General features: G+C 39.0%; 1 protein-coding gene and 1 non-coding gene across 3 annotated transcripts in view; one reads left to right on the forward strand and one right to left on the reverse strand.

The window, feature by feature from the left end:
- Positions 1-26,065, reverse strand: part of Sos2 (SOS Ras/Rho guanine nucleotide exchange factor 2) — a 75,517-nt gene that overhangs the window by 46,574 nt on the left and 2,878 nt on the right. For both annotated transcript variants that reach the window (XM_070027780.1, XM_070027772.1), the window contains exons 2-5: positions 8,977-9,102; positions 4,828-4,959; positions 2,666-2,830; positions 933-1,136 (exon numbers count right to left, since the gene is read on the reverse strand). In XM_070027780.1, coding sequence (XP_069883881.1) covers positions 933-1,136; positions 2,666-2,830; positions 4,828-4,959; positions 8,977-9,102 — 627 coding nt within the window. The remainder of the gene's footprint in view (positions 1-932; positions 1,137-2,665; positions 2,831-4,827; positions 4,960-8,976; positions 9,103-26,065) is intronic.
- LOC138835058 (small nucleolar RNA SNORA73 family) lies at positions 1,568-1,775 on the forward strand. Its single transcript, XR_011374410.1, has one exon. It is a non-coding gene; the product is annotated as a small nucleolar RNA SNORA73 family (small nucleolar RNA).

Raw genomic sequence — 26,065 nt, forward strand, 5'->3', positions numbered from 1 at the left:
AAATTATAAGTAAATCTTTACATAAAGAATTCTGGCATCTCAATATTTTATCTCAATGTTTTAAAACTAACTAAGAAAGCTGGGAGCTGGTGGCTCACATCTGTACTCAGGAGGCCAAGATTTGAGAATCGTGGTTCTTGTCATGTGGTTCTTGCCAGCCCTGACAAATCTATGAGACATTTATCTTCAATTAACCATCAAAAAAAGCCATAAGTGGAGCTTTGGCTCAAATGGCAGAGTGATAGCCCTGAGCAAAAAAAACCTCAGGTGTAGCACTCAGGCCCAGATATGAAGTACTAGGACAGGTAAAAAATAAAATTAAGTAAATTTTAAATTTAAACAATTCCTGGGCTGAGAAGGTGGCTCAGTGGAAGAGCACTTGCTTTGCATGCATGAGGCCCTGGGTTTCATTCCTCAGCACCACATAAGCAGGAAAAAAAAAAAAAAAAAAAAAAGGCAGAAGTGGCACTGTGGCTCAAGTGGTAGAGCGCTAGCCTTGAGCTGAAGAGCTGAGGGACAGCGCCCAGGCCCAGAGTTCAGGCTCCACTACTGACAAAAAAAAAAAAAAAAAAAAAAAGAAAAAGAATTACACTATTAAAACTTTTACAGGCTTAAAGTATTTGCCAAAAGATGGGTAAAAAGATAGATTTTTCTTTTCATTACTTCCAACTGACCTACTAAATCTTATTCATCTGACTAAATCTCATATACTATGATGCAGAAAAAGCTATCCTGCCGGTATAAATACCCCTTTTAATTGTGTGTCCAGTTTCATTGGCAATACACTTGTTATAGTGTATAACTCACATTTGAAATCCACAAATATATAAAAGATCACTTTTATATACTAATAAATAATACTAGTACAGATAGATGCTTTTTAAACTGCTATCTAGGGGTATACAGAACTTCAAATCCTCAAAAATACTTACAGAAGGCTTAAACAAATTTCTGTCAGAAAGAAAGGCCTCTCGAAATACTTTTATGATCATATTTAACTCTCGTAGATACTGTCTTTCTTCTGCAATTTCAGTCCTCACAAGGTCATAGTAGTTTAATTCACCTGAAGAACTAGGTTCATCTTCACAGAGAGAAACCAAACCTATGTCATCCTGATCAAACATGTCCATCAAGACCTGAGAAATATAAATCATGAATGTACAAAGTTCTTTCCCTTTTATAAAGTCATCTTTATACTTCATATTACGACATTATCAAACAATGAGAAGTACTACAGTACTTGGCCTAGACAAAAAGTTAGCAGACTCTCTCTCAAACACACCAGGAATGTGGCACATATCTGTGAGCCCATCTACATAGGCATAGGGAGGCAGTCTGGGACCATAATGCACAAAAAAATGCAAAACTATCTATAAAAAAATGATGAAATGTAAAAAAGGACTAGAGACATGGTTCAAATGGTAGAGCACCTGCCCAGCAGGCATAAGGCTCTGAGTTCAAATTGCAGTGTGGCAAAAATATGGAATCATGGTTACTTTGTAAAGCCAGTATTTTTTTCTGTCCTCCAATATCAGGAATAATAAAACTTACTAATACAATTATATATTTAAAAAGGATTGACCAGGAGGTCCTCTCCTCGGGTTTTGCCCAAGTGGCATAAGGGAACACAGGGCTTTGCCCTATGAGGTACAGTTGCATTCCACAACTGAATGATGGAGAAGAAGGTGGGCCTTAAGTATACACTTGCATGTTCCTACAGCTTCTCAGAGTCCTGTGGACATTGACTGAGAAAACAAACATTGCAGGACACAGTCCTAGATGACTCTTGATGTAAATCTTACCTGTTTAAGAAAATTCTGTTTAAATTATCACAATGAAATTCTCTAATACTACTAATGTATGCTGATTAAAAAAGAGTAAAATAAATTTCTCCGTCTTACTATATTTACTAATGAATACCTTGGTTCAAATGATATAATAAAAATATTGCTGGGTACTGGTGGTTCACACCTATAATCCTTACTACTCAGGAGGCTGAGATCTGAGGATTGCATTTTAAAGCCAGCCCAGGCAGGAATATCTGTGAGACTCTTATCTCCAATTAACTACCAGAAAACCGGAAGTGGCACTGTGGCTCAAGTGGTAGAATGCTAGCCTTGAGCTGAAGAGCTCAGGGACAGCGCCCAGACCCAGAGTTCAAGATCTATGACCGACAAAAATAAACAAAATAAAAATATTAAAAAGACTAAAGGGGCTTAAAGGTATAGTTCAGTGGGCAGTGGTTGGCAGAACATTGCCTGGCATATGTGAGCCCTGTGTTCAATTCCCAGGTACCATAGAAAAGTGAGTCTAAGATAAATAAATAAAATATAGAGGATCCAAGTGCCAATAGCCCATGCTTATAATTCTAGCTATTTAGAAGACTGAAATCTTGAGAATTATGGTTTGACATTACACTGGGCAGGAAAGTCTATGAGACTATCAGCTACTATTAACCACTAAAAGCTAGAAGTAGAGCTGTGGTTCAAATAGTATAGCACTAGCCCAGAGCAAAATGGCTTGGGTATATCACTCAGGCCCCAAAACCAGCAAATTAAACAAAACAAACAAAAAAAGTGAACAACAACAACAACAAAAAAAAAAAAACACAGGAGAAAAGACCTTTAATTCAAGTCAAGTTTAAATGCTTTTTAAACTTACTTACCTTATCTGCACACATTGATACTTTAATGTCCTGTTGAGATATTTCATAATGTCGAATATTAAAAACATAATTACCAGCCAACTTCAAAATGTCTGCTGAGATATACTCTAGTACAGCCACAATATATAGGGACACATGATAGTCTACTTTATACCCCAGAACTTCCTGTGGGGGAAAAAAAAAAACAATTTGATTTTTTTTTTTTTTTTTTTTTTGGTCGTGGGGCTTGAACTCTGGGCTTGGGCTCTGTCCCTGCGCTCTTCAGCTCACGGTGAGCGCTCTACATCTTGAGCCACAGCGCCACTTCCAAACAATTTGATTTTTTAAAACAGCACTGTCAAGTACTAGTTAAATAACTTTAAACATTCTACTTAAGGGTGGTTGGGAGGGAAGAAATTATCTCAGTGACAAAATACATATATTCAAAGGATCCTGGATTTAATCCTCAGAACTAAAAGAAAATAAATTCCTCTTTAACATCATGTTTATAAATAACTCTCTATAAAGCAAATGTCTCAATTAATAGAAAGCACAAGATACAAATTTAGCTTTTGAGCTGAGAATTACAGGCTTCTTTTTTCAAGAACTATTTAATAAGTTTACAAGATCTAACACAGAAATCTTGCACTAAACATCATTAATATCTCCTTTCTTCAAGAACCTTGCTTTTATGGGTGGGGGGGAGGGGGGAGGCTGGGAAGGGAGGTGAAGGGTAAACAAAGGAGGAGGCTGCAATGCTTGGTAAGAAATGTATGCATTATCCTGCCAATGTAATTGTAACCCCTCTGTACAGTATGCTCTCAAATAAAATAAAATAAAATTTAAAAAAAAAAAAAAAAGAACCTTGCTTTTAAAAACAGTACCTTTGGGGGGGAAGGTAGCTCAGTGGTAGAGTGCTTGCCTTGCTTGATTCCTCAGCAACACATAAACAGAAAAGCTGGGAAGTGGCACTGTGGCTCAAGGCACTAGCCTTGAGCCGAAGAGCTCAGAGACAGCACTCAGGCCTAGAGTTCAAGCCCCATAACCAACCAAAAAAACAAAAACCAAAAAAAAAACTAAAACATTATCCTTTATTTAATCTAGTTTCATTTGGAGGAAAGGTGAAGGAATCTTGAAATTGCTACAAAAGGGTCTTCAAATCCATGTACAGCCAAGTATATTTCATAGATTAAAACATTATCATTTGGGCATTGGTGGCTTATACCTATAATCTTAATTCTCTAGGAGGCTGGAAGTTGAAGATAGTGTTTCAAAGCCAGCCCCAGCAGGAAAAGTCTGAGAGACTCAACTCCAATTAATCACAAAAAGCCAGAAATGGAGCTGTGGCTCAAGTGGTAAAGCGCTAGCTCAAGAACAGTGCCCATGCCCAAAGTTCAAGTTCCAATACCTGCACAGTAATTTAGAGAAACAAAAAAGCCCACAGTGAAATATTATCTAGTCTACTTATTCAATATGCAGGAAAAAATCTGTATTATAGATTAATTTTAAAACAGTTCTGAACTTACAGTAGCTTTTGACATTACATATTCTTTCGACAATAAATGATTGAGAATCCTAAGTCTACTACATAGGAACCAGTTAGAAGTAGTAGTCATTGAGGGCTGGGAAGGTGGCTCAGTGGTAGAGCGTTTGCCTTGCATGCATGAGGTCCTGGGTTCGATTCCTCAGCACCACGTAAGCAGGAAAAAAAAAAAAGCCGGAAGTGGCACCGTGACTCAAATAATAGCCTTGAGCTGAAGAACTGAGGGACAGTGCCCAGCCCCAGAGTTCAGGCCCCACGACCAGACCCCCAGAAGTAGTAGTCATTGAGAGATGCCACCAAGATACCACAATTTGTAATGATCATTTGTGATTTTTTTGCCCTGATTATTTGAAAGGCAATCTATTTCATCAGAATACTTTTTTTGTTCTTTTGTTAGGAAAAGAGGGTGGAGTTTGAACCTAAAGTCTCATACATACTAAATACATGCTGTGCCACTGACCTACACGCTAACCTTATTTTTTATTTTATACATTATATATATAGTGTATATATGTACATGTATAAGTACATACATAAGAGTGCATATACACAACAGAACACGTAACTATATAAATACTCCAATACTATATAAAGTATTACATATTATAAAGAATTTTCCTAATGTCTAATCTTATATTACCTTCAATGAAGGATGGATTTTGTCTACAGGCAGTAAAAGAGGATTTCTTCGTTTTCTTTTCTCTATGGCAGATTGTGCATCAGCAATAGCCCACTTATCAATTGGATGAGGAAAGGTCTTTTGGACTCGTTCCTGTTCAGATCATAGCAAGACCATTGCATTATTAATAAGAGATCATAAATAGAAAGCTCATACAAAATTTAACTTTATCACTATCTTCTTGTGTGTGTGTGTGTGTGTGTGTGTGCGTGCACACACACACACACACACACACGCTTGTGTGCACTGGTACTGACCCTGAGGTTTTATTGGTCAAGGTTAGTGCTCTACAATGAGCCACGGCTCCATTCCCGACATTTTGGTAATTATTGGAAATAAGAATCTCATAGAGGGGGCTGGGAATGTGGCTTAGTAGTAGAGTGCTTGCCTAGCATGTATGAAGCCCTGGGTTCGATCCTCAATACCACATCAACAGAAAAAAACAGAAGTGGCGCTGTGGCTCAAGTGGTAGAGCACTATTGAGCACAGAGAAGCTCAAGGACAGTGCCTAGGCCCTGAGTTCAAGCTCCAGGGCTGGCAAAAAAAAAAAAAAAAGAGAGAGAGAATCTCATGGAGGGCTGGAAATGTGGATTAGTGGTAGAGTGTTTGCCTAGCATGCATGAAGTCCTGGGTTTGAGTCCTCAGTACCACATAAACAGAAAAAGCCAGAAGTGGTGTTGTGGCTCAAGTGGTAGAGTGCTGGCCTTGAGCAAAAGAAGTTCAAGGACAGTGTCCAGGCCTTGAGTTAAAGCTCTAGGACTGGCAAGATAAAATAAAATAACCTCAAAGACTATCCTGCCCTGGCTGGCTTCAAACCTGATCCTCAAGTCTCAACCTCCTGAGTAGCTACGACTATAGGCATGAGCCACTTGGGTGCCTGGCTTTTATCACTATTTTTAATGCAAGCAGAAAATAATGATATAACTCATTCTGATTTGTGAAATGAATAAATTTTTTTGTTTTTAAAAAGGTAACAGGAAGCCAGATGCTGGTGGCTCACGCCTATAATCCTAGCTACTCTGGGGATCACAGCCGGGGCAGGAAACTGTGAGACTCTTATCTCCAATAAACCACTAGAAAACTGGAAATGGCACTGTGGCTCAAGCAGTAGAGCATTTGCCTTTAGCTGAAGAGCTGAGGGACAGCACCTAGGACCAGAGTTCAAGCCCCACAACTGACAAAAAATAAAAAGAGAACAGGATTCCCAAGATTTTGCCACATATTAGCCAAGTGCTGGTGTTTCAGGTGTCTGAGATATGAGGATTGTGTTTGAGCCAGGCAGGAAAGCCCAGGAGACACTCATCTCCAATTGGTAGAGTGCCAGTCTTGAGTTGAAAAGCTAAGGGTTAGTTCAATCCCCAGTAGTAGCATATGCACACACACAAACACACACACACACACACACACACACACACACACAATTTTATAATGACAAATTTAATCAGTGGTTTGTATGAATAATGAAAACTGCTGCTATCAGATTCAAACTCCAATTTAACAGGGTTTTCCATGTTTAAAATTATGTTACTGGGGCTAGAGATGTGACTTAGTTGAAGAGTACTAATACCACACACACAAGGGCCTGGATTGGCTCCCCAGTACCACAAAAACTATGTTGTACCTGACATATAGTCCTTGAGCCTCTGGAGCTGGTTTATAGGAGAAATTTTAAAGAGTTAGCTAGAAAAAGGTTATCCATAGGATGCAACAAGCACAGGTTAATGGACAATTCTGGTGGCAGCTCAGAAGACCAGAAAGCCGATAGAAACACAGATAGTAAAGTCTGTCCATAAGGTTTCAAGTAGAAATGAGAACTTCACTGAGAATTAGACCAGAAGTCATTTTTTGACTCAAAAAACTTGGCTACATTTGGTCCATGTTCTGAGACTTGGAGCAAAGATGAATTTAAAAATCAAATTTGCCAGGCATTAGTGGCTTATGTCTGTAATAGCTACTCAGAAGACTAAAATCTGAAGATTGTGGTTCAAAGCCATCCTAGGCAGGAAAGTCCATGAACTCATCTCCAATTAACCACAAAAATCCAGAAGTGGAGCTGTGGCTCAAGTGGTAGAATTCTAGCCATGAGCAGAAAAGCTCAGGTACAGCACCCAGGCTCTGAGTTCAAGCCCCACAATTGACATATAATAATAATAATAATAATTAGGACATGCTAGTCCATTGGGAGAGAAGGAAAGGAAATGTGATAGAAGAGGTGAGATTGATTGGATTACAGTACAGTGAGATGTAACAATGAAATCCCACCCTCCCTTGTGTAACCAATATAAATTTCTTTTTTTTTTTGTCTTTTCTTTTTTGGTACTGGGGATCGAACCCAGGACATTGCACTTGCTAGGTAAGCATTTTGCCACTGAGCTACATCCCAGCCCTAAACTATTTTTTAAAGTAATGGACTAATTAAATTTGGTGCAGAAAATTTTAAGACAGCACTACTTTCATGTTATATCATGGCTATCACTGGCTTCTTTTAGCCAAGTTTACAGGGAGAATCCAGAAAAAAAAAAAAAAAAAGCAATGCAGAAAGATTTGAAAAACTGCAATTTGGCCAGAAAGGGAGCATGTTAAAATTGGGAATAAGGAGAATCTGGTTATTACAGAGACTGGTACCATTAAGAAGCATCAAGACAATAGAAGAGATATTAAGAACTGATCATAACCTTCTCATAGCAGGATTGAGGAAGTGAAAGTGTGTGTGTGTGTGTGTGTGTGTGTGTGTGTGTGTGTGTGTTGTTGTTGTTGTTGTTTTTGTTGTTGTTGGTCATGGGGCTTGAACTCTGGGCTGGGCACTGTCCCTGTGCTCTTCAGCTCAAGTGAGCGCTCTACCACTTGAACCACAGTGCCAATTCCAGTTTTCTAGTGGTTTACTGGAGATAAGAGTGTCAGGGACTTTTCTGCCCAGGCTGGCTTTGAACCGAGAGCCTCAGATCTCAGCCTCCTGAGTAACTAGGATTACAGGCATGAGCCACCAGTGGAAGTGAAAGTTTTAACTTGTAAGATTTTGATTGGAAGCGAGATACTAAGGCTTATGCCTATAATCCTAGCTACTTAGGAGGCTGAGATCTGAGGATTCTGGTTCAAAGCCAGCCAGGGCAGGAAGGTCTATGAGACTCTTATCTACAATTAACAGGAAACTGGAAGTAGAGCTGTGGTTCAAAGTGATAAAACACTAGCCTTGAGAAAAGAAGAGCTCAGGGACAACACTCAGGCCCTGAGTTCAAGCCCCACAACTGACAAAAAAAAAAAAAAAAAAAGACTTTGTGTGGATCCTGGCACTTGAACTCTGGGCCTGGGCACTATTACAGATATGAGAAATATATTACAGATGTATACTGCAACACCTACCTTGACTTATATCTTTTTATTTTCTCATCAACTTCATTCTTTAATAGTTACTGTGTAGAGTTCTCTCTAAAAAAAAATTTACCTAATCCTAAATCATAAAAACATTCAGTATTTTATAATATCAGCTTTTATATCTGAAACTATGATCCCCCCAAGTTTGTGAGACAGGTTCCAAAGTTTCTTCTTCCATAAATCTATTCAGTTTTGCTAGTAGTTGGTTTTTGATGAAAAATTTTGCTTTCCTCAAGGAACTGAACTTGATACCTTTGTTAAAAATGAGCTTTAGCCAGGTGCCAGTAGCTCACTATAATCCTAGCTACTCAGGAGGCTGAGATCTGAGGATCAAGGTTCAGACCCAGCCTAGGCAGGAAAGTCTGTGCGACTTGTATCTCCAGTTAACCACCAGAAAACCAAACATGGTACTGTGGCTCACGGTGATAAGAGTGCTAGCCTTGAGTGAAATAGCTCAGGGACAATGCCCAGGCCCTGAATTCAAAGTCTACCCCCAACAACAACAAAAAGAGCTTTACATACATACATACATACATACACACATACACACACACACACACACACACACACACAAACACACACACACAGGTTGGTACTGATACAGATCACAATTACATAATCTATATTAAAACTACATGATATTATTTTAATGGGTCTAGTTTCACAATAATTTACAGTAATACATATTTAGATTCAAAAGTTAATTCAATGGCTTTTTAAACAACAAAATAATCTTACCTCCACATCTTGGACAGTCCTTGGTTGGGCCATGCATAATTTATTAAGCAGCTGAAAAATCAGCTCTTCAATATAGTAGAGAGATTCTTCATTAGCTGAGAGATTGGGATGTACTTGTTCCTGAACCTTTTAAAGAAAAGTTTTCAGTTGAAAATCTGGTAAAATAGTATGAAATGAATAAAGATCAGTGACAATCTTATATACAATCAGTATTTCACTGAAATGGTTACTCAAACATGAACTAAAACACAAAACAACAAAAGCAAACCTATTTGGTGGTTCATATAAATTTTTTTAACCCAAAGAGCAATGGTTCTTTAAACTTTTTTTTTTTTTGCCAAAACTGTTAGGAAGCCACTGTACTCTCTTCTCCCTACCACTAAATAGTATATATACATAAAGTATTCTGCCAGGTGCTGGTGGCTCACACCTGTAATTGTAGCAACTCAGGAGGCTGAGATCTGAGGATCCCAGTTAAAAGTCAGCCCGGGCATGAAGGGCTTTGAGACTCTTATCTCCAATTAACCACCAGAAAACTAGAAATAGAGCTGTGGCTCAAAGTGATACATTGCTAGCCTTGAATAAAAAGCTTAGAGACAGAGCCCTGGCCCTGAGTTCACACCCCATGACCCACAAAAAAATTCTATACAATTTCAGAGGAATCACGGATATACTGTAGCCAAGTAAAAAGACCATTAGAAGTCTATGAATACTAGGTCATACACCAGTAATACAAGCACTTCTCAAAAACCCTATTATGTCTCAAATTAGAAAGGTGCTCTAAGAAATAAATAGCATTCAGAGTTTACAATAACATACGCTCTTTATTGTTACAACCTAGCTATGCTGAGCATTTTGTTGCTGTTCTTGGGATGTGGATTTTGTTGTTGTTGTTGTTGTTGTTGTTGTTGTTGTTGCCAGTACTGGGACTTGAACTCAAGGTCTATGCGCTGTTCATGAGCTTCTTTGTCCTCTACCACTCTATCAGCTTTTTTTTAACCAGTCCTTTGGCTTGAACTCAGGGCCTGGGCACTGTCCTGAGCTTCTTTTGCTCAAGGCTATCACTCTACCACTTGAGCCACAGTACCACTTCTGGCTTTTTCAAATGTTTATGTGGTACTGAGGAATCGAACCTAGGGCTTCATGCAAACACTCTACCACTAAGCCACATCCCAGCCCATCTACCAGCTTTTTTGAGTTGTTTATTGGAGATAAGAGTCTCACAGGGATTTTTCTACCCAGGCTGGCTTGGAAACCCAATCCTCAGATCACCAAAATGAGCCACTAGTGCCCAGCTGTTGTTCTTGTTTTTAAGTTAATTTAATTTTAAAGTAGCAGGGTGCTTGTGGTTCATGCCTGTAATCCTAGCAACCCAGGAGGCTAAGATCTAAAGATTATAGTTTGAAGCCAGCCCAGACAGGAAAGTCTATGAGATTCTTATCTTCAATTAATAACCAAAAAGAGACAAGTAGAGCTGAAGCTCAAGTGGCAGAGTGTCAGCCTTGAAAGAAAAAGACAAAGAGGACATGAAGCTCTGAACTTAAACCCCAGGAGTGGCATACACATATACTTATACACAAACAAAAAAGTGAGTGTGTGTGTCCTATTCATTCTGTTTCTCTAGAGACTAATAATACAAACTAAAAATTACTGTAAAAAAATATTTGACTTCATAAAAAATAAGCTGGGTTCTGGTAGCTCATGCCTGTAATTCTAGCTACTTAGGAGGTTGAGATCTGAGGATCCCAGTTCAAAGCCAGCCCTGACAGGAAAGTCCATGAAACTCTTATCCCTAATAAACTACTTAAGGAAAAAAAAAAAAAAAAAAAAGCTAGAAGTGGAGCTGTGGCTGAAGTGGTGAGCACTAGACTTGAGCAAAAGATGCTCAGGGGCTACATACACACCAGTGGCTCATACCTGTAATCCTAGTTACCCATGAGGCTGAGATCTGAGGATCTTAGTACAAAGCCAGCAGGACAGAAAAGTCCCTATGAGACTCTTATCTCCAATTAACCACTCAAAAACTGCAAGTGGCCCTGTGGCTCCAGTGGTAGAGCAGTAGTCTTGAGGACAAAGAGGCTCAGGAAGAGTGTCCAGTCCCACAAACAATGACAATGACAACAACAACAAAAGATACTCAGGGACAGTGCCCAGACCTTGAGTTTAAGCCCCAGGACCAGCACACAAATAAATAAATAAATGTATGTATGTTCCAGAGAATAAACCAGCTTAAATACTGCCAAAATACATTATTTGCAACTATGAAAATGAAATTTAAAAAATTGTTGGGAATGTTAAACATGTGTGGACAAGTAACAATGAAAATCCCCCTTCCTCCCTGAGTAACTAAGCTAATAAAATAATAATAATCTAATAAAAATGAAATGAAGTTTTATTTTAATCTACCAGCAACAAAATTTAAAAGTTTCAAATAATAGCCTTTACAACAGGATAAAAATATATGCCTTGAACTAAATCTTTCAAAAGAAGTACACAAGTACCCAAAGAAGAAAATCAGACTGAAAGAAATTAGAGATCTCAATAAATGAAAGATATTCCTTACTTGTGAATTCTCAGATTTAATATATGTTTTCCCCAAACTGGTCCATAAAGTTGACATGATCTCAATCAAAACCAGGTTACATTGTTTTGCTATAACTGAAAAGATAATTTCAAAATGCATATAGAAAATGCAAAAGGCTAAAATAACCAATCTCATACCCTTAGAGAAGTATTTGATCTGATAGGTAGTGGAATCTATTGCAAAACTGCAGTAATTAAGAATGTCTTATTGACATAATATGGTGAAATAGATCAACAGAACAAAATGTCTAAAAGCTAGACCAAATACACTTAGACCATTGATTTATAACACTATCACGTATGAAAAGATTGGATTATAAAGAGAAGAAAGGATCAATGGTACTGAAGAAGCAGATACTTATAGGGGGAAAAATTAATTCATACTTCATACTTGTCACAAAAAGCAAACCTTGAAAGATTTTTAGGTCTTTTAAATAAACAGGACTGAGCTGGTAGAATGCTTGCCTTGCATGCATGAGGCCCTGGGTTCAATTCCTCAGCACCACATTAAGCAGAAAAAGCTGGAAGTGGTGCTATGGCTCAAGTGGCAGAGCGCTAGCCTTGAGCTGAAGAGCTGAGGGACAGCGCCCAGGCCCAGCGTTCAGTCCCCACAACTGACCAAAAAAAAAAATAATAATAATTAATAAATAAATAAACAAACAGATTAAAAAGTCATGATAATATAAAACAAGTTGTATCTTCATGACCTCAGGATAGGATATAAAAACAAAAAGAGAAGGAAGGACCAATAAACTTCAACTACTTTGAACTTTAAAACTGAAGTTCATTAAAAAAAAAAAAAAAACTTTAAGGAAAGTAAAAAGGGGCACTGGGAATGTGGCTTTAGTGGTAGAGTGGTTGCGTAGCATGCATGAAACCCTGGGTTCAATTCCCTAGTACCACATAAACAGAAAAAGCTGGAAGTGGCACTGTGGCTCAAGTGGTAGAGTGCTGTTGAACAAAAGAAGCTCAGGGACAGTGCCCAGGGCCTGAATTAAAGCCCCAGGACTAGCAAAAAAAAAAAAGAAAAGAAAAGAAAAAGAAGAAGAAAGAAAGTAAAAAGGTAAGTTTCAAAATTGGAGAAGATAAATATAGCACATAAAATTTTAAAAAACTCATCTAGAAACTGAAAAGCAGTCCTAAACATTCAATAAGAAAAAAAATGATTAAAAAAAAGATGATGGGGCTGGGAAGGTGGCTCAGTGGTAAAGCCCTTGCCTTTCATGCCTGAGGCCCTGGGTTTGATTAATTCGTCAGTACCACATAAGCAAAAAGAAAAAAGCCAGAAGTGGCACTGTGGCTCAAGTGGTAGAGCGCTAGCCTTGAGCTGAAGAGCTGAAGGACAGCTCCCAGGCCCAGAGTTCAGGCCCCACGACCGGACCCCCCCCACCAAAAATAAATAAATAAAAATAAAATAAAGATGATTGGGATACATTTTATATGTGTGTGAAAATGTCATAATGGAATCCTCTATAAAACTAATCTGTGCTAATAAAAATGAATAAAGCAAAAAATTAAATTTAACAGATCCCAATAGAAAAAAAGGCAAAAACAAAAAAAAAAACTAGCACTTCACAGAAGAGGGACTTCAAATAGCCAATATACATCCAAGGGTGTTTGGACTCTTTAGTAATGAAGAAAATACACATCAGGGGCTGGGAAGGTGGCTGTGGTAAAGCGCTTGCCTTGCATGCATGAGGCCCTGGGTTCGATTCCTCAACAACACATAAGCAAAAAGAAAAAAGCCGGAAGTGGCGCTGTGGCTCAAGTGGTAGAGCTCTAGCCTTGAACTGAAGAGCTGAGGGAAAGCTCCCAGGCCCAGAGTTCAGGCACCATGACCGGACCCCCCCCAAAAAAAAATACATATCAAACCACAGTGAAAACTATTATGCACTCACCAGAGAGCAAAAGTTTGACGATACCAATATTTGTGATTATGTGGAATAATAGAAACTCTCATACACTGCAACTAGAGTGTAAATTAAATCAATTTCAAAACTGCAATTATACTCAGTCATAAGCCATATAACATTTTGGTCAGCAAATCAAATACATCACAGTGGTTCCCATAAAATAGTAATGGAATTGAAAACCTTATCTCCTAGTGACATTATAGCTGTCAAGTGAGCATAACACATTATTCACTAGCATGTGGTGATGCTTGTGTAAATAAACATATTGCAGCTGCCAGTTTTATAAAAGCACAGCACAAACAACTGTCAACAATGCATAATGCCTGAAAATAATTAATACATGACTGTTTCTGGTTTATTTACTTATTTATTTACTTATTTAACCCAGAGCCTCAAGCATGCTAAGCAAACATTCTACCATTGAGCCATACTCAGTCCTTACACTCTATTTTTATTGTTATGGTTATTTTAGAGTATACTCATTCTACTTACAGAGGGTGGGGGGCTAAAGCTGGGCGTCCTGAGGCAGGAGGATTACTTGAGCCCAGAAGTTCAGGCTAGCCTAGGCAATAGAGTAAGATACTGTCTCTTAAAAAAAAAAACTCACTATAAAACTGTGGTATGCCACATCCATCATATATTTACCTCTTTGAAATGCTTCAAGAGGCCACAGAAAGTGATTGACCTGTGCCATCTGGCTTATGTAAACACACTCTATGATGTGCATACAATAACTAAATCACTCAACAACTCATCTCAGAATTTGTCCTGTCACTGACATATGAAAAAAAAATACATCTATATATGCACACAGATACACATACACACACATATATACACACACACACACACACACACATACAACTAACAGCTATTTAATCTAATACATATGGCTACTAGATATCAGAAATATAACTCTACTGAGTTGAAATAGGCTGTAAGATAATACATATGACAAGTTTCAAAGATCTGGTATTTAAAAAAAAGAAAGTTGGAGTCTTTTTTTTTGGTCAGTCATAGGGCTTGAACTCAGGGCCTGGACACTGTACCTGAAATTTTTTTTGTTCTGAGCCACAGCAAGTTTTCTGGGGGTTAATTGGAGATGAGTCTCATGAACTTTCCTGCCCAGGCTGCCTTTCTATAGCAATCCTCAGATCTCAGCCTCCTAAGTAGCTATAATTACAGGTGTGAGCCAACAGCACCTGGCATGAAGGGTTGTTTGTTGGGGTTTTTGTTTGTTTGTTTGTTTTTGCCAGTCCTGAGGCTTGATGAACTCAGGACCTGAGCCCAGTCCCTGAGTTTCTTTTACTCAAGGCTAACACTCTACCACTTGAGCCAGAGTGCCACTTCTGGCCTTTTCTGTTTATGTGGTACTGAGGAATTGAACCCAGGATTTCATGCATGTTAGGCAAGCACTCTACCACATTCCCAGCCCTTTCATGGAGTCTTTTTTTTTTTTTTTTTTCCGGTCGTGGGGCTTGATCTGGGCTTGGGCACTGTCCCTGTGCTCTTCAGCTCAAGGCGATTGCTCTACCACTTGAGCCACAGCACCACTTCCGGTTTTCTAGCAGTTTATTGGTGATAAGAGTCTCACAAACTTTCCTGCCCGGGCCGGCTTTGAACCGCGATCCTCAGATCTCAGCCTCCTGAGTAGCTAGGATTACAGGCGTGAGCCACCAGCGCCCAGCTTCATGGAGTCTTTAACTACCGTTTTTTGCATGGGGAATAGGAAATGTTTCTCTTTTTCTATTTTGTCCTACTTTAATTCTGTGATTCAAAAATACTAAAATTTTCAGCTCATGAAATATTCACTTCATGAGACTCTTCTTTTTAACATACATTCTGAAATTATTTTCTTGTGTGGATCTTCACCTGTGATTTTTGTAGCGTAACTGGGAAGCAAAGATAACTCCTCCAGCCATTATCCAGTGACAGGACCACTTTTCAATGCATTCTACAAGATCAGAGTGACTCTGGTATCCAAGTCAAACACAGCAAACACACACATACAAAAGCAAGTCTCTCTCATGAACACAGAAGCCAAAATATCAACAAACAATACAGATAAAAGAAACATATCAGGCCTGGAAATGTGTCTTGGTGGTAGAGTGCTTGCCTAGCATTCATGAAGCCCTGGGTTTGATTTTTCAGTACCACATAAACAGAAAAGGCTGGAAGTGGCCCTGTGGCTCAAGTGATAGAGTACTAGCCTTGAGCACAGAGAGGCTCAGGGACTGTGTATCATGTCCAAGTGGTATTTATCTCAAGGAGAAAAAAATCAAATATGGGTTTTGTTTGTTTGTTTGCCAATCCTGGGCTTGAACTCAGGGCCTGGCACTGTCCTGCAGCTTCTTTTTGCTCAAGGCTAGCACTTTACCACTACAGCCACAGTGCCACTTCCGGCTTTTTCTGTGTATGTTGTACTGAGGAATCAAACCTGGAGCTTTATGCATGCTGGGCAAGTACTCTACCACTAAGCCATATTCCCAGTCCTGTTAATAATTTTTATACTGATTGTATGTAGAAATGATAAGATTTATTGAGTTAAATGAAATATATTGTTACTAGGCACAGTTGGCTCACACCTGTAATTAGCTCTTCTGGAGGCTGAGATCTGGTTCAAAGTCAGCTGGGGCAGGAAAGTCTATAAGAACTCTTATCTCCAATAAACTATTCAGAAAAAGTTGGAAGTGGTGCTTTGGACCAAGTGGTAAAGTGCTAGCCTTGAACAAAAGAAACTCAAGGATGGCACCCAGGCCCTGAGCTCAAGCCCCAGGACCAGCCCAATTAAAAAAAAATAACTAAAATCAACTTAATCAATAAATAAATACATGCATACACAAACCAAAACATCCTGGGGTCCATCTTAATACGTACAATTAAAATAGTAGGACAGAACTGGGAATGTGGCTTATTGGTAGAGTGCTTGCATAGCATGCATGAAGCCCTGGGTTTGATTCCTCACTACCACATAAACAGAAAAAGCTAAAGTAGTACTGTGGCTCAAGTGGTAGAGTGCTAGCCCTGAGCAACAGAAGCTCAGGTACAGTGCCATGGGCCTGAGTTCAAGCCCCAGGACTGGCTAAATAAATAAATAGGACAATGGAGATAGAGAATATCCTACAAAATTGGGAACTGGGAGGAGGAATTTTATATATATACATATATATATATATGATCTTATTAACTAGGCTATGCAGTAGATATTGTCCATAAAATGAATGAGTATGGTAACCAAAATTCTAAGGTACCCAACCTCTAGTATACATGCCCAGTAAAGTCTCTTCCCCTTGAATATGGAGGGACTTATGAGTACAATGAGTCTTTTTTTTTTTTTTCCGGTCGTGGGGCTTGATCTGGGCTTGGGCACTGTCCCTGTGCTCTTCAGCTCAAGGCGATTGCTCTACCACTTGAGCCACAGCACCACTTCCGGTTTTCTAGCAGTTTATTGGTGATAAGAGTCTCACAAACTTTCCTGCCCGGGCCGGCTTTGAACCGCGATCCTCAGATCTCAGCCTCCTGAGTAGCTAGGATTACAGGCGTGAGCCACCAGCGCCCAGCTTCATGGAGTCTTTACCGTTTTTTGCATGGGGAATAGGAAATGTTTCTCTTTTTCTATTTTGTCCTACTTTAATTCTGTGATTCAAAAATACTAAAATTTTCAGCTCATGAAATATTCACTTCATGAGACTCTTCTTTTTAACATACATTCTGAAATTATTTTCTTGTGTGGATCTTCACCTGTGATTTTTGTAGCGTAACTGGGAAGCAAAGATAACTCCTCCAGCCATTATCCAGTGACAGGACCACTTTTCAATGCATTCTACAAGATCAGAGTGACTCTGGTATCCAAGTCAAACACAGCAAACACACACATACAAAGATGATATTGACTAAGGTATGCTATAATTAATACAATTTTTATCAACCTGATTCTTATTAGATATATTAAATTAACAAAGTATCTCTTTGTAAAAAATGTAAAAAAGGCAAGAGTTTTAACTATTATTTGGTAAGTTCTAGAAAAGCTAGAAAATGAAAATGCCTGTAAAGATCGAGTAACAAATTATTTTTCCAAGCAAAGTGGTTTTCAATTTTTTTGCTTTAAGCAATATTGAAGAATTGAATTGAGGGCTGGGAAGGTGGCCCAGTGGTAGAGTGCTTGCCTTGCATGCCTGAGGCCCTGGGTTCGATTCCTCAGCACCACATAAGCAGAAAAAGCCAGAAGTGGCTCTGTGGCTCAAGTAGTAGAGTGCTAGCCTTGAACTGAAGAGCTGAGGGACAGCACCCAGGCCCAGAGTTCAGGCCCCACGACCGAACCCCTCCCCCCCAAAAAAAGAATTGAACTGAATAGTTGGCTGATGATTAAAAGTAAATTTGCGGGACTGGGAAGGTGGCTCAGTGGTAGAGTGCTTGCCTTATATGCATGAGGCCCTAGGTTCAATTCCTCAGCACCACATAAGCATAAAAAGCCAGAAGTGGCACTGTGGTTCAAGTGGTAGAGCACTAGCCTTCAGCTGAAGAGCTGAGAGACAGCACCCAGGCCCAAAGTTCAGGACCTACAACCAACAACAACAACAAAAAGTAAATTCGGTAGCAGACCTATTATATAATTTAAAATAATTATAATTTTAGCATATAATTTAAAAGAAGTTTAAAAACTGGGTTTGGTTACTTTAACTTTTTCTTCTACTTAACTAGCAGGGTTTTTTAAATCAATTTTTAAAAAAGAAAATAAACAGCCAGGCGCCATGGCTCACACCTGTAATCCTAACTATTCAGGAGGCTGAGATCTGAGGATCACGGTTCAAAGTCAGCCTGGGCAGGAAACTCTGTGAGACTCTTATCTCCAATAAACCACTAGAAAACTGGAATAGAATTGATGCTAAATATTAATTCATGCTAGCAATCTCATCACCTCTAGTAATAAGTAGTGTTCACCATGAAACATGAGCTAATTTAAGTACAATACAGTTATATAGATGATACTGAGAAAATGCACATTAAATAGAGCTTTATAGCTTTTATTTTTCAAAATTCGTGACATTTATGTGTCTTAGATACAAACTGTCTTAATAATTTACCTTAAAAGTTTTAAAGCTTGGTAGCACAAAGAAACTTTAATTTATTTACACACACACACACACACACACACACACACACACACACACACACACTTTTCTCTGTTCTAATGAAGTATAAAAAAAGATTAAAAAAAACCGGGCGCCGGTGGCTCACCCCTTGTAATCCTAGCTACTCAGACTCAGGAGGCTGAGATCTGAGGATCAAGGTTCAAAGCCAGCCTGGGCAGGAAAGTCCGTGAGACTCTTATCTCCAATAAACCACTAGAAAACTGGAAGTGGCGCTGTGGCTCAAGTGGTAGAGCACTGGCCTTGAGCTGAAGAGCGCAGGGACAGCACCCAAGCCCAGAGTTCAAGCCCCCCCCCCCCCCCCCCCCCGCCACCTACCGACCAAAAAAAAAAAAAAAAAGGATTAAAGGTTTTTTTCTGACCTACAACTATTATATTAGAATATAATTATAGAGAAGTTGAATAAAAAGTTTGGAGAACTACACAAAATTTCCACCTTGTTATAGTTGCACTTTGCCATGTGTATCTTAAAAGGATGATGGTTGATATCAAATTATTTTGGTATTTAAATTCCATCAGATACATGTAGGACTAGAGTGTTTTACTTTAAATTTATTGGTATTGAGGCCTCGGAATATGACTTGTGCTAGAGTATTTGCCTAAGTATGCATGAAGCCCTGGGTTGGATTCCTCAGTACCACATACACAGAAAATGCCAGAAGTGGACTGTGGCTCAAGTAGCAGAGCAAAAGAAGCTCAAGGACAGTGCCCAGGCCCTGAGTTCAAGCCCCAGGACTGGCATAAGTAAATAAATAAATAAATAAATAATCAGTATTTATAACACATACAAAATTAAGGACTCTACAAGTACTTAAAAGTGAAGTTAAACACTTTAAGATGACAAAAAACTGTGCAAGCTTTTCAAAATTCTTTTACGGATCCACATGACTCGGTAATGATCAGATGTGAATCTGGTAGGAGACAGGGGAATGATGAAGGCTGGGTTTCTACTTTGAGAGCTGGATACAGACAGAACTTATACTGGAGATGGAGGCTCATGAGACAAAACAATTAAGTTTAGTCTGGGTTACATAATGAACATCTGTAACCATCTTTGTTGGAATGTCCAGGAAACAGGGAGATGTAGTAGTTTTAGATAGCTATAGAAGGTGGGGGTGACTGGCCCTGAATCAAGGTCAGCAGTTTGCTGTCATTTCAGAACTTTGGAAATGTAATGGTCAGTTCATTAGAAAGAAACATTGGAAGAAGAAAAAAAAAAAAAAAAAGGAGGTGGGGGTGAGAATGTCTGACTACAAAAACTTAACAGAGCTAAGTCATGTGATGATAATCTGAGGAAAGGATGTTCCTGGAAGAAGACACAGCAAGCACAAAAATCCTGAGACTAGTACATGCCTACAGGTTACAAGAATAAGAAAGCCAGTATAGTGCAGGAACAAAGCAAACAAGGAAGAATATTAAATAAGGGGTTATAGATGGCCTAGCAGTCCCTCAAGACTTATACTTTTATTCTTAGAAGCACTGATATATTTTTCAATATTATAAGAAAGTAACGTGATTTCACCTCTATCTACTGTTCTGGGAAAAGATTGAATGGGGCAAGAGTAGAATAATAGATCAGTTAAGAGGATTTCATCAGGTTGAAGTAGTTTATTTGCATGAAAACAGACTGTGAAATCTGTTGAAATTGTTTTAAGGGTGGAGGAAAGTGGGAATATGGTTGATCCAGATATATTAGAAATGTCACAATGAAACTCTGCTTGTATAACCAGTGTATGTTAATTAAAACATGTAATACAAATAAAAATTCAGCCTTTTAAAAATAAAAAGGAGGGGGCTGGGAAGGTGGCTCAGTGGTAGAGCGCTTGCCTTTCATGCTTGAGGCCCTGGGTTCGATTCCTCAGTACCACATAAGCAAAAAGAAAAAAGCTGGAAGTGGTACTGTGGCAAGTGGTAGAGCGCTAGCCTTGAGCTGAAGAGCTGAGGGACAGCACCTAGGCCCAGAGTCCAGGCCCCACGACCGGACCCAAAAAATAAATAAATAAATAAAATAAAAATAAAAATAAAAAGGGGAACCTGTATGATCCCTGTGTGCACACTCAATTAAACACTGGAAATGAACATTGTTTTGGTGAAAAAAAATAAAATAAAATAAATAAAAAATAAATAAAAAGGGGGGACTGGGAATGTGGTAGAGTGCTTGCCTAGCATGCATGGAGCCCTGGGTTTGATTCCTCAGTACCACATAAACAGAAAAAGCCACAAGTGGTGCTATAGCTCAAGTGGTAGAGCGCTAGCCTTGAGCAAAAAGAAGCTCGGGGACAGTGCTGAGTCCTGAATTGAAGCCCCAGGATAAAAAATTTAAGTTAAGGGGCTGGGAAGGTGGCTCAGTGGTAGAGCGCTTGCCTCGCATGCTTGATGCCCTGGGTTCGATTCCTCAGCACCACATAAGAAAAAAGAAAAAAGCCAGAAGTGGCCCTGTGACTCAAGTGGTAGAGCGCTAGCCTTGAGCTGAAGAGCTGAGGGACAGCGCCCAGGCCCAGAGTTCAGGCCCCACGACTGGACCAAAAAAAAAAAAAAAAAATTAAGTTAAATTAAAATAAATTTTAAAAGAGGCTACTATTTCCCAGAAGACTTTTGACAACCTGATTCCAAATTGTAGAAGAGGATCACAAGTATAAAATGAAAACTGGATATACTTACATTCTGAAATAGAGCTAAAAAGATTTGCTGACAGATTTGATGTGTGATATGAAAAAAACAAGCAAACACAGGATTCAGAAATAACTGCTGATTTTGTTGAGCAGCTAGAATAATAGAGTAGCCATATACTGTCATGGGCACCATGACAAAAAGAGCAAGTTCATGTGGAAAGGAGGCATTCCATATAGGTTGAGACATCCATCACACATTTATATACAAGTGTCAAGAAAGAATTTTAAAACTGTTAGGAGAGAGGTCTGAGGTAAAATATTAGAATTGGAGTTGGGATATAGTTTGGTAGCAGAACATTTTTTTGGCATGTGCATAGTCCTGGGTTCAATCCCCAGCACAAAAAAGGGATGGGGGGAGGCTGGGAAGGTGGCTCAGTGGTAGAGCGCTTGCCTTGCATGCATGAGGCCCTGGGTTCGATTCCTCAGCACCACATAAGCAGAAAAAGCTGGAAGTGGGGCTGAGGCTCAAGTGGTAGAACGCTAGTCTACAGCTGAAGAGCTGAGGGACAGCGCCCAGGCCCAGAGTTCAGGCCCCACGACCAACCGAAAAACAAAAAAAAAAAAAAAAGGAGGAGAAGAAATAATTTGAATAATTTAGAAATCATCAAATATAGATGATATGTAAAGCAAGAAAGAAAGCTAAGTGACGGCATAAAGAACAGAAATCTGTAACAACATCTGAAGAGATCAAAATCATGTGGTTGATAAGTCTGAAATAAGGAGGAATTAGAGGTGATGTTTCAGTTCACAAAATAATTTAGTAAATAAAACTATAGCACAGAAAACTTAATCTGGAAGAGCCAATACTAGTATTCATATCTCAATTATCATACTATTTTCATTCTGTTGCTTCATTATTATTCATTAAGATGTAAAATAAATAACACTTTGTACACTTCAAACATCTTTCTACTACTATCATGTTTTTTATAAAAATTTTCTTCTTGTTAAAAAGAAAATAATTTTAGGGGGGAGGCTGGGAAGGGAGGTGAAGGGTAAACAAAGGAGGAGGCTGCAATGCTTGGTAAGAAATGTATGCATTATCCTGCCCATGTAATTGTAACCCCTCTGTACAGTATGTTCTCAAATAAAATAAAATATAAAAAAAAGAAAATAATTTTAGACTGTTAATTCTAACATGACTATAATGAAATAATATCCAACCATTAGCTCCACTAAAATTCTTTCCTGAGGGGTTGGGAAGGTGGCTCAGTGGTAAAGCACTTGCCTTGCATGCATGAGGCCCTGGGTTTGATTCCTCAGCACCACATAAGCAAAAAGAAAAAAGCCAGAAGTGGCTCTGTGGCTCAAGTGGTAGAGTGCTAGCCTTGAGCTGAAGAGCTGAGGGACAGCGCCCAGGCCCAGAGTTCAGGCCCCAGGACCGGACCCCCCCCCCCCAAAAAAAAATTCTTTCCTGATTCAAATATACAAGCTAACAGAAGATACAATCAAATTATTGTTCTGTTAAGAAAGACCATAGTTAATATAAAAGTTATATATGGAGCTGGGAATGTGGCTCAATGATAGAGTGCTTGCCTCGCATGCATGAGGCCCTGGGTTTGATTCCTCAGCACCACATAAAGAAAAGGCCAGAAGTGGCATTGTGGCTCAAGTGGTAGAGCGCTAGCCTTGAGCACAGAGAGGCTAAGGGACGTGCCCAGGCCCAGAGTTCAAGCCCCAAGACTGGTTTATGTCAAGTGGTTACATAGATGAAGCTCAGCATCAAACACTTTAATGAAATAGTTTCTTCTAATATACAATACCAAAATTAATCTAAAAATGTAAAAAGGTCACTAAATCATGAATGGTAAGTTAAAATGCATTCATTTTTTTCTTTTTTCTTTTTTGTTTTTGTCAGTCATGGGGCTTGAACTCTAGGCCTGGGCGCTGTGGCTGAGCTCTTCAGCTCAAGGCTAGCACTCTACCTCTTGAGCTACAGTGCAACTTCCAGTTTTCTGGTAGTTAATAGATAAGAAGAATCTCACAGACGTTCCTGCCTGGGCTGCCTTTGAACCGCTATCCTCAAATCTCAGCCTCCTAAGTAGCTAGGATTACAGCCGGTGCCAGCTAAAATGCTTTTCTTAATGATCATGTAGTTCTAGCCTGAATCACTGTGTCAGTTTTGATCATTTTTAGTATGGAATCATTCCAAATGATCCACTTAAGTTCTAACTGTTATGGTCCAGAACAGTTCTCATGTCAAAAAAAAAAAATTATCACAGGATCTCTATTAGTTTCTGGATTTCACCTGGAATGATCTTTTCAAAAAGCAATTATGATAAAGTTACTTACTTTGCCAGACAAATGATAATGCTGAAAGATATCCTATTCTTAGATAAAGACCTCTTCTTGGTCTACATATAATCTACCACACCAACCTCAGATCCTTATTTTCCCAGTTCTTTAAAACAAGTACCTATCTGTCAATTTTTCTTTTGCCTTAAATCTCTTCTCCCATTGCTTTGTTGATTCCTCCTGATCTTTCAGATAACTTTGCCTTTCCCAAGCCTCTGCCACAGCTACTTAGAATGTAAGCTTTCCACAGCAGGGTATTTGCCTAATCCTAGGTATAGTGACTGACATATGGAAGGCATTCAGTAATATATTCTAAATATAGCCCTCAGAACACTCCACTTTCTTAAAGGTTTCTTTGACTCTATTATATAGCAAATGAAACCAACTTACATTTTCTCAAACCACTCTACATTTTTCTGTGTGTGTGCAACTGAAAAATCTTGTCCAGTCTTCTAAAACAAACTCTCAAGAGAATTTAGTACAAAGGCAAAAACACAACAACCTTTCAGATTCAACAAAAGGTGCTACCTTCTTTTGCCTTGTTTGGAATTAACCTGGATGTTCCTCATCTCACTTGCCTTTTAGACAGATATCTAAAAGCAAATCATCACAGGTAGGAAGGTCAATATGTACCCCAAATCAAATTTGGGTTTCAAGCTAAATTCTTGCCCAGGAATTCAACTGATTCTTTCATACTCTATTTGTAACCACAGATGGTAAAATAGACGTTTTCATTTCCATGGCTAGCTTAGTAAAGAAAACTTTACAAAAAAGGTATCTACCAAAGGAAACATGAAAGACTGGAAAATCTGATTAAATTACTTCAAAGCATATTTCCCATATGAAGAATGTTCATTTATCTCAGCACTCAACCAAATAGCACAAGCACACAAAGGTACTAGAAAGACAAAGGTAATAAAATGCATTTATAAATAGATCCCTCCCCCCAAGTAATATGATAACTTCAATGTTCTTGGGGAGTAGCGGTAAAGGCATTTGTGTTCCTGGCTCTTTTAGGGAAGATACATAATTTAGCAGTAATGTTAACAATCTATGTATCATCCATTAGTAGTAGTTGCCTCACTCTGCTTTATAGCTTTATATATTTTTAAATGCACAAGGTGAGGTTTTGTTTTTAATAGTATGTCTGGGGTATAGATAAGTGGTAGAGAATATGCTGAGTATTCATGAGGTCCTGGGTTCAACCTCTATCATCACCAAAAACATAAAAGTTTGCAAAAAAAAAGAAAGAGCAAAGCCAGGTGCCAATGGTTTACCTCTGTAATACTAGCTACTCAGGAGGCTGAGATCTAAGGATTACAGTTGGAAGCCAGCCCAGGCAAGAAAGTACACAAGTCTTGCCGGGCGCTGGTGGCTCACGCCTGTAATCCTAGCTACTCAGGAGGCTGAGATCTGAGGATCTTGGTTCAAAGCCAGCCCGAGCAGGAGAGACCGTGAGACTCCTATCTCCAATAAACCACCAGAAAACCGGAAGTGGTGCTGTAGCTCAAGTGGTAGAGTGCTCACCTTGAGCTGAATTGCTGAGGGACAGCGCTCAGGCCCAGAGTTCAAGCCCCACGACCGACAAAAAAAAAAAAAAAAAAAAGAAAGTACACAAGTCTTATCTCAAATTAACTACCAAAAACTCTCAGAAGCGGAGCTGTAGGTCAAATGGCAAAGCACCAGCCTTGAGCAAAAAAGCTAAGGAACAGCATCTACGCCCTGAGTTCAGGCCCTAGTACCAATACCAAAAATATAAATAAGGGGAAAAAAACCACATTTCTATTTTTATTTTTCCACAAATTTATTTCTCAATCTTTGAGTTTCTCCATTATGAAATGTAAATTATTTTTTGGAGGGGGGTCCAGTCGTGGGGCCTGAATTCTGGGCCTGGGCGCTGTCCCTCAGCTCTTCAGCTCAAGGCTAGCGCTCTACCACTTGAGCCATAGAGCCACTTCTGGCTTTTTTCTTTTTGCTTATGTGGTGCTGAGGAATCTAACCCAGGGCCTCATGCATGCAAGGCAAGCAAGCGCTGAGCCACCTTCCCAACCCGATCTTTGATTACTTTTTATTTACTGAACTTATAGAATTTTGGCTGATCAAGATGCAAACAATTTCTATCCAGTGGAAAAGTAACCCAAAACTTACTCTTCTATGTTTTAACTACTAACACAACCTTAGTGTGTCTTCATTAAATAACCTATAAATCCTCAAATAAATCTTCATATTAGTGGCCTTAACACCTTACTAGATAATGAGCTGAAATTACTGACCTGTTCACTTCCAGTTATATGAAAGTCATGATTTTATCTTTCTAAAATTTCTGTTCTAATAATTCTAAATCTGACAGAGGCAATGAAACTACATTGTTCCTTTGACACACACATAGATATTCCTTACAGAAATCTGAAGTCAAGGGGCTGGGAAGGTGGCTCAGTGGTAGAGCGCTTACCTTACATGCATGAGGCCCTGGGTT

Source organism: Dipodomys merriami, unplaced genomic scaffold, assembly GCF_024711535.1.
Source record: "Dipodomys merriami isolate MVZ:Mamm:240054 unplaced genomic scaffold, mDipMer1.0.p SCAF_1, whole genome shotgun sequence".
NCBI classification, from domain to species: domain Eukaryota; kingdom Metazoa; phylum Chordata; class Mammalia; order Rodentia; family Heteromyidae; genus Dipodomys; species Dipodomys merriami.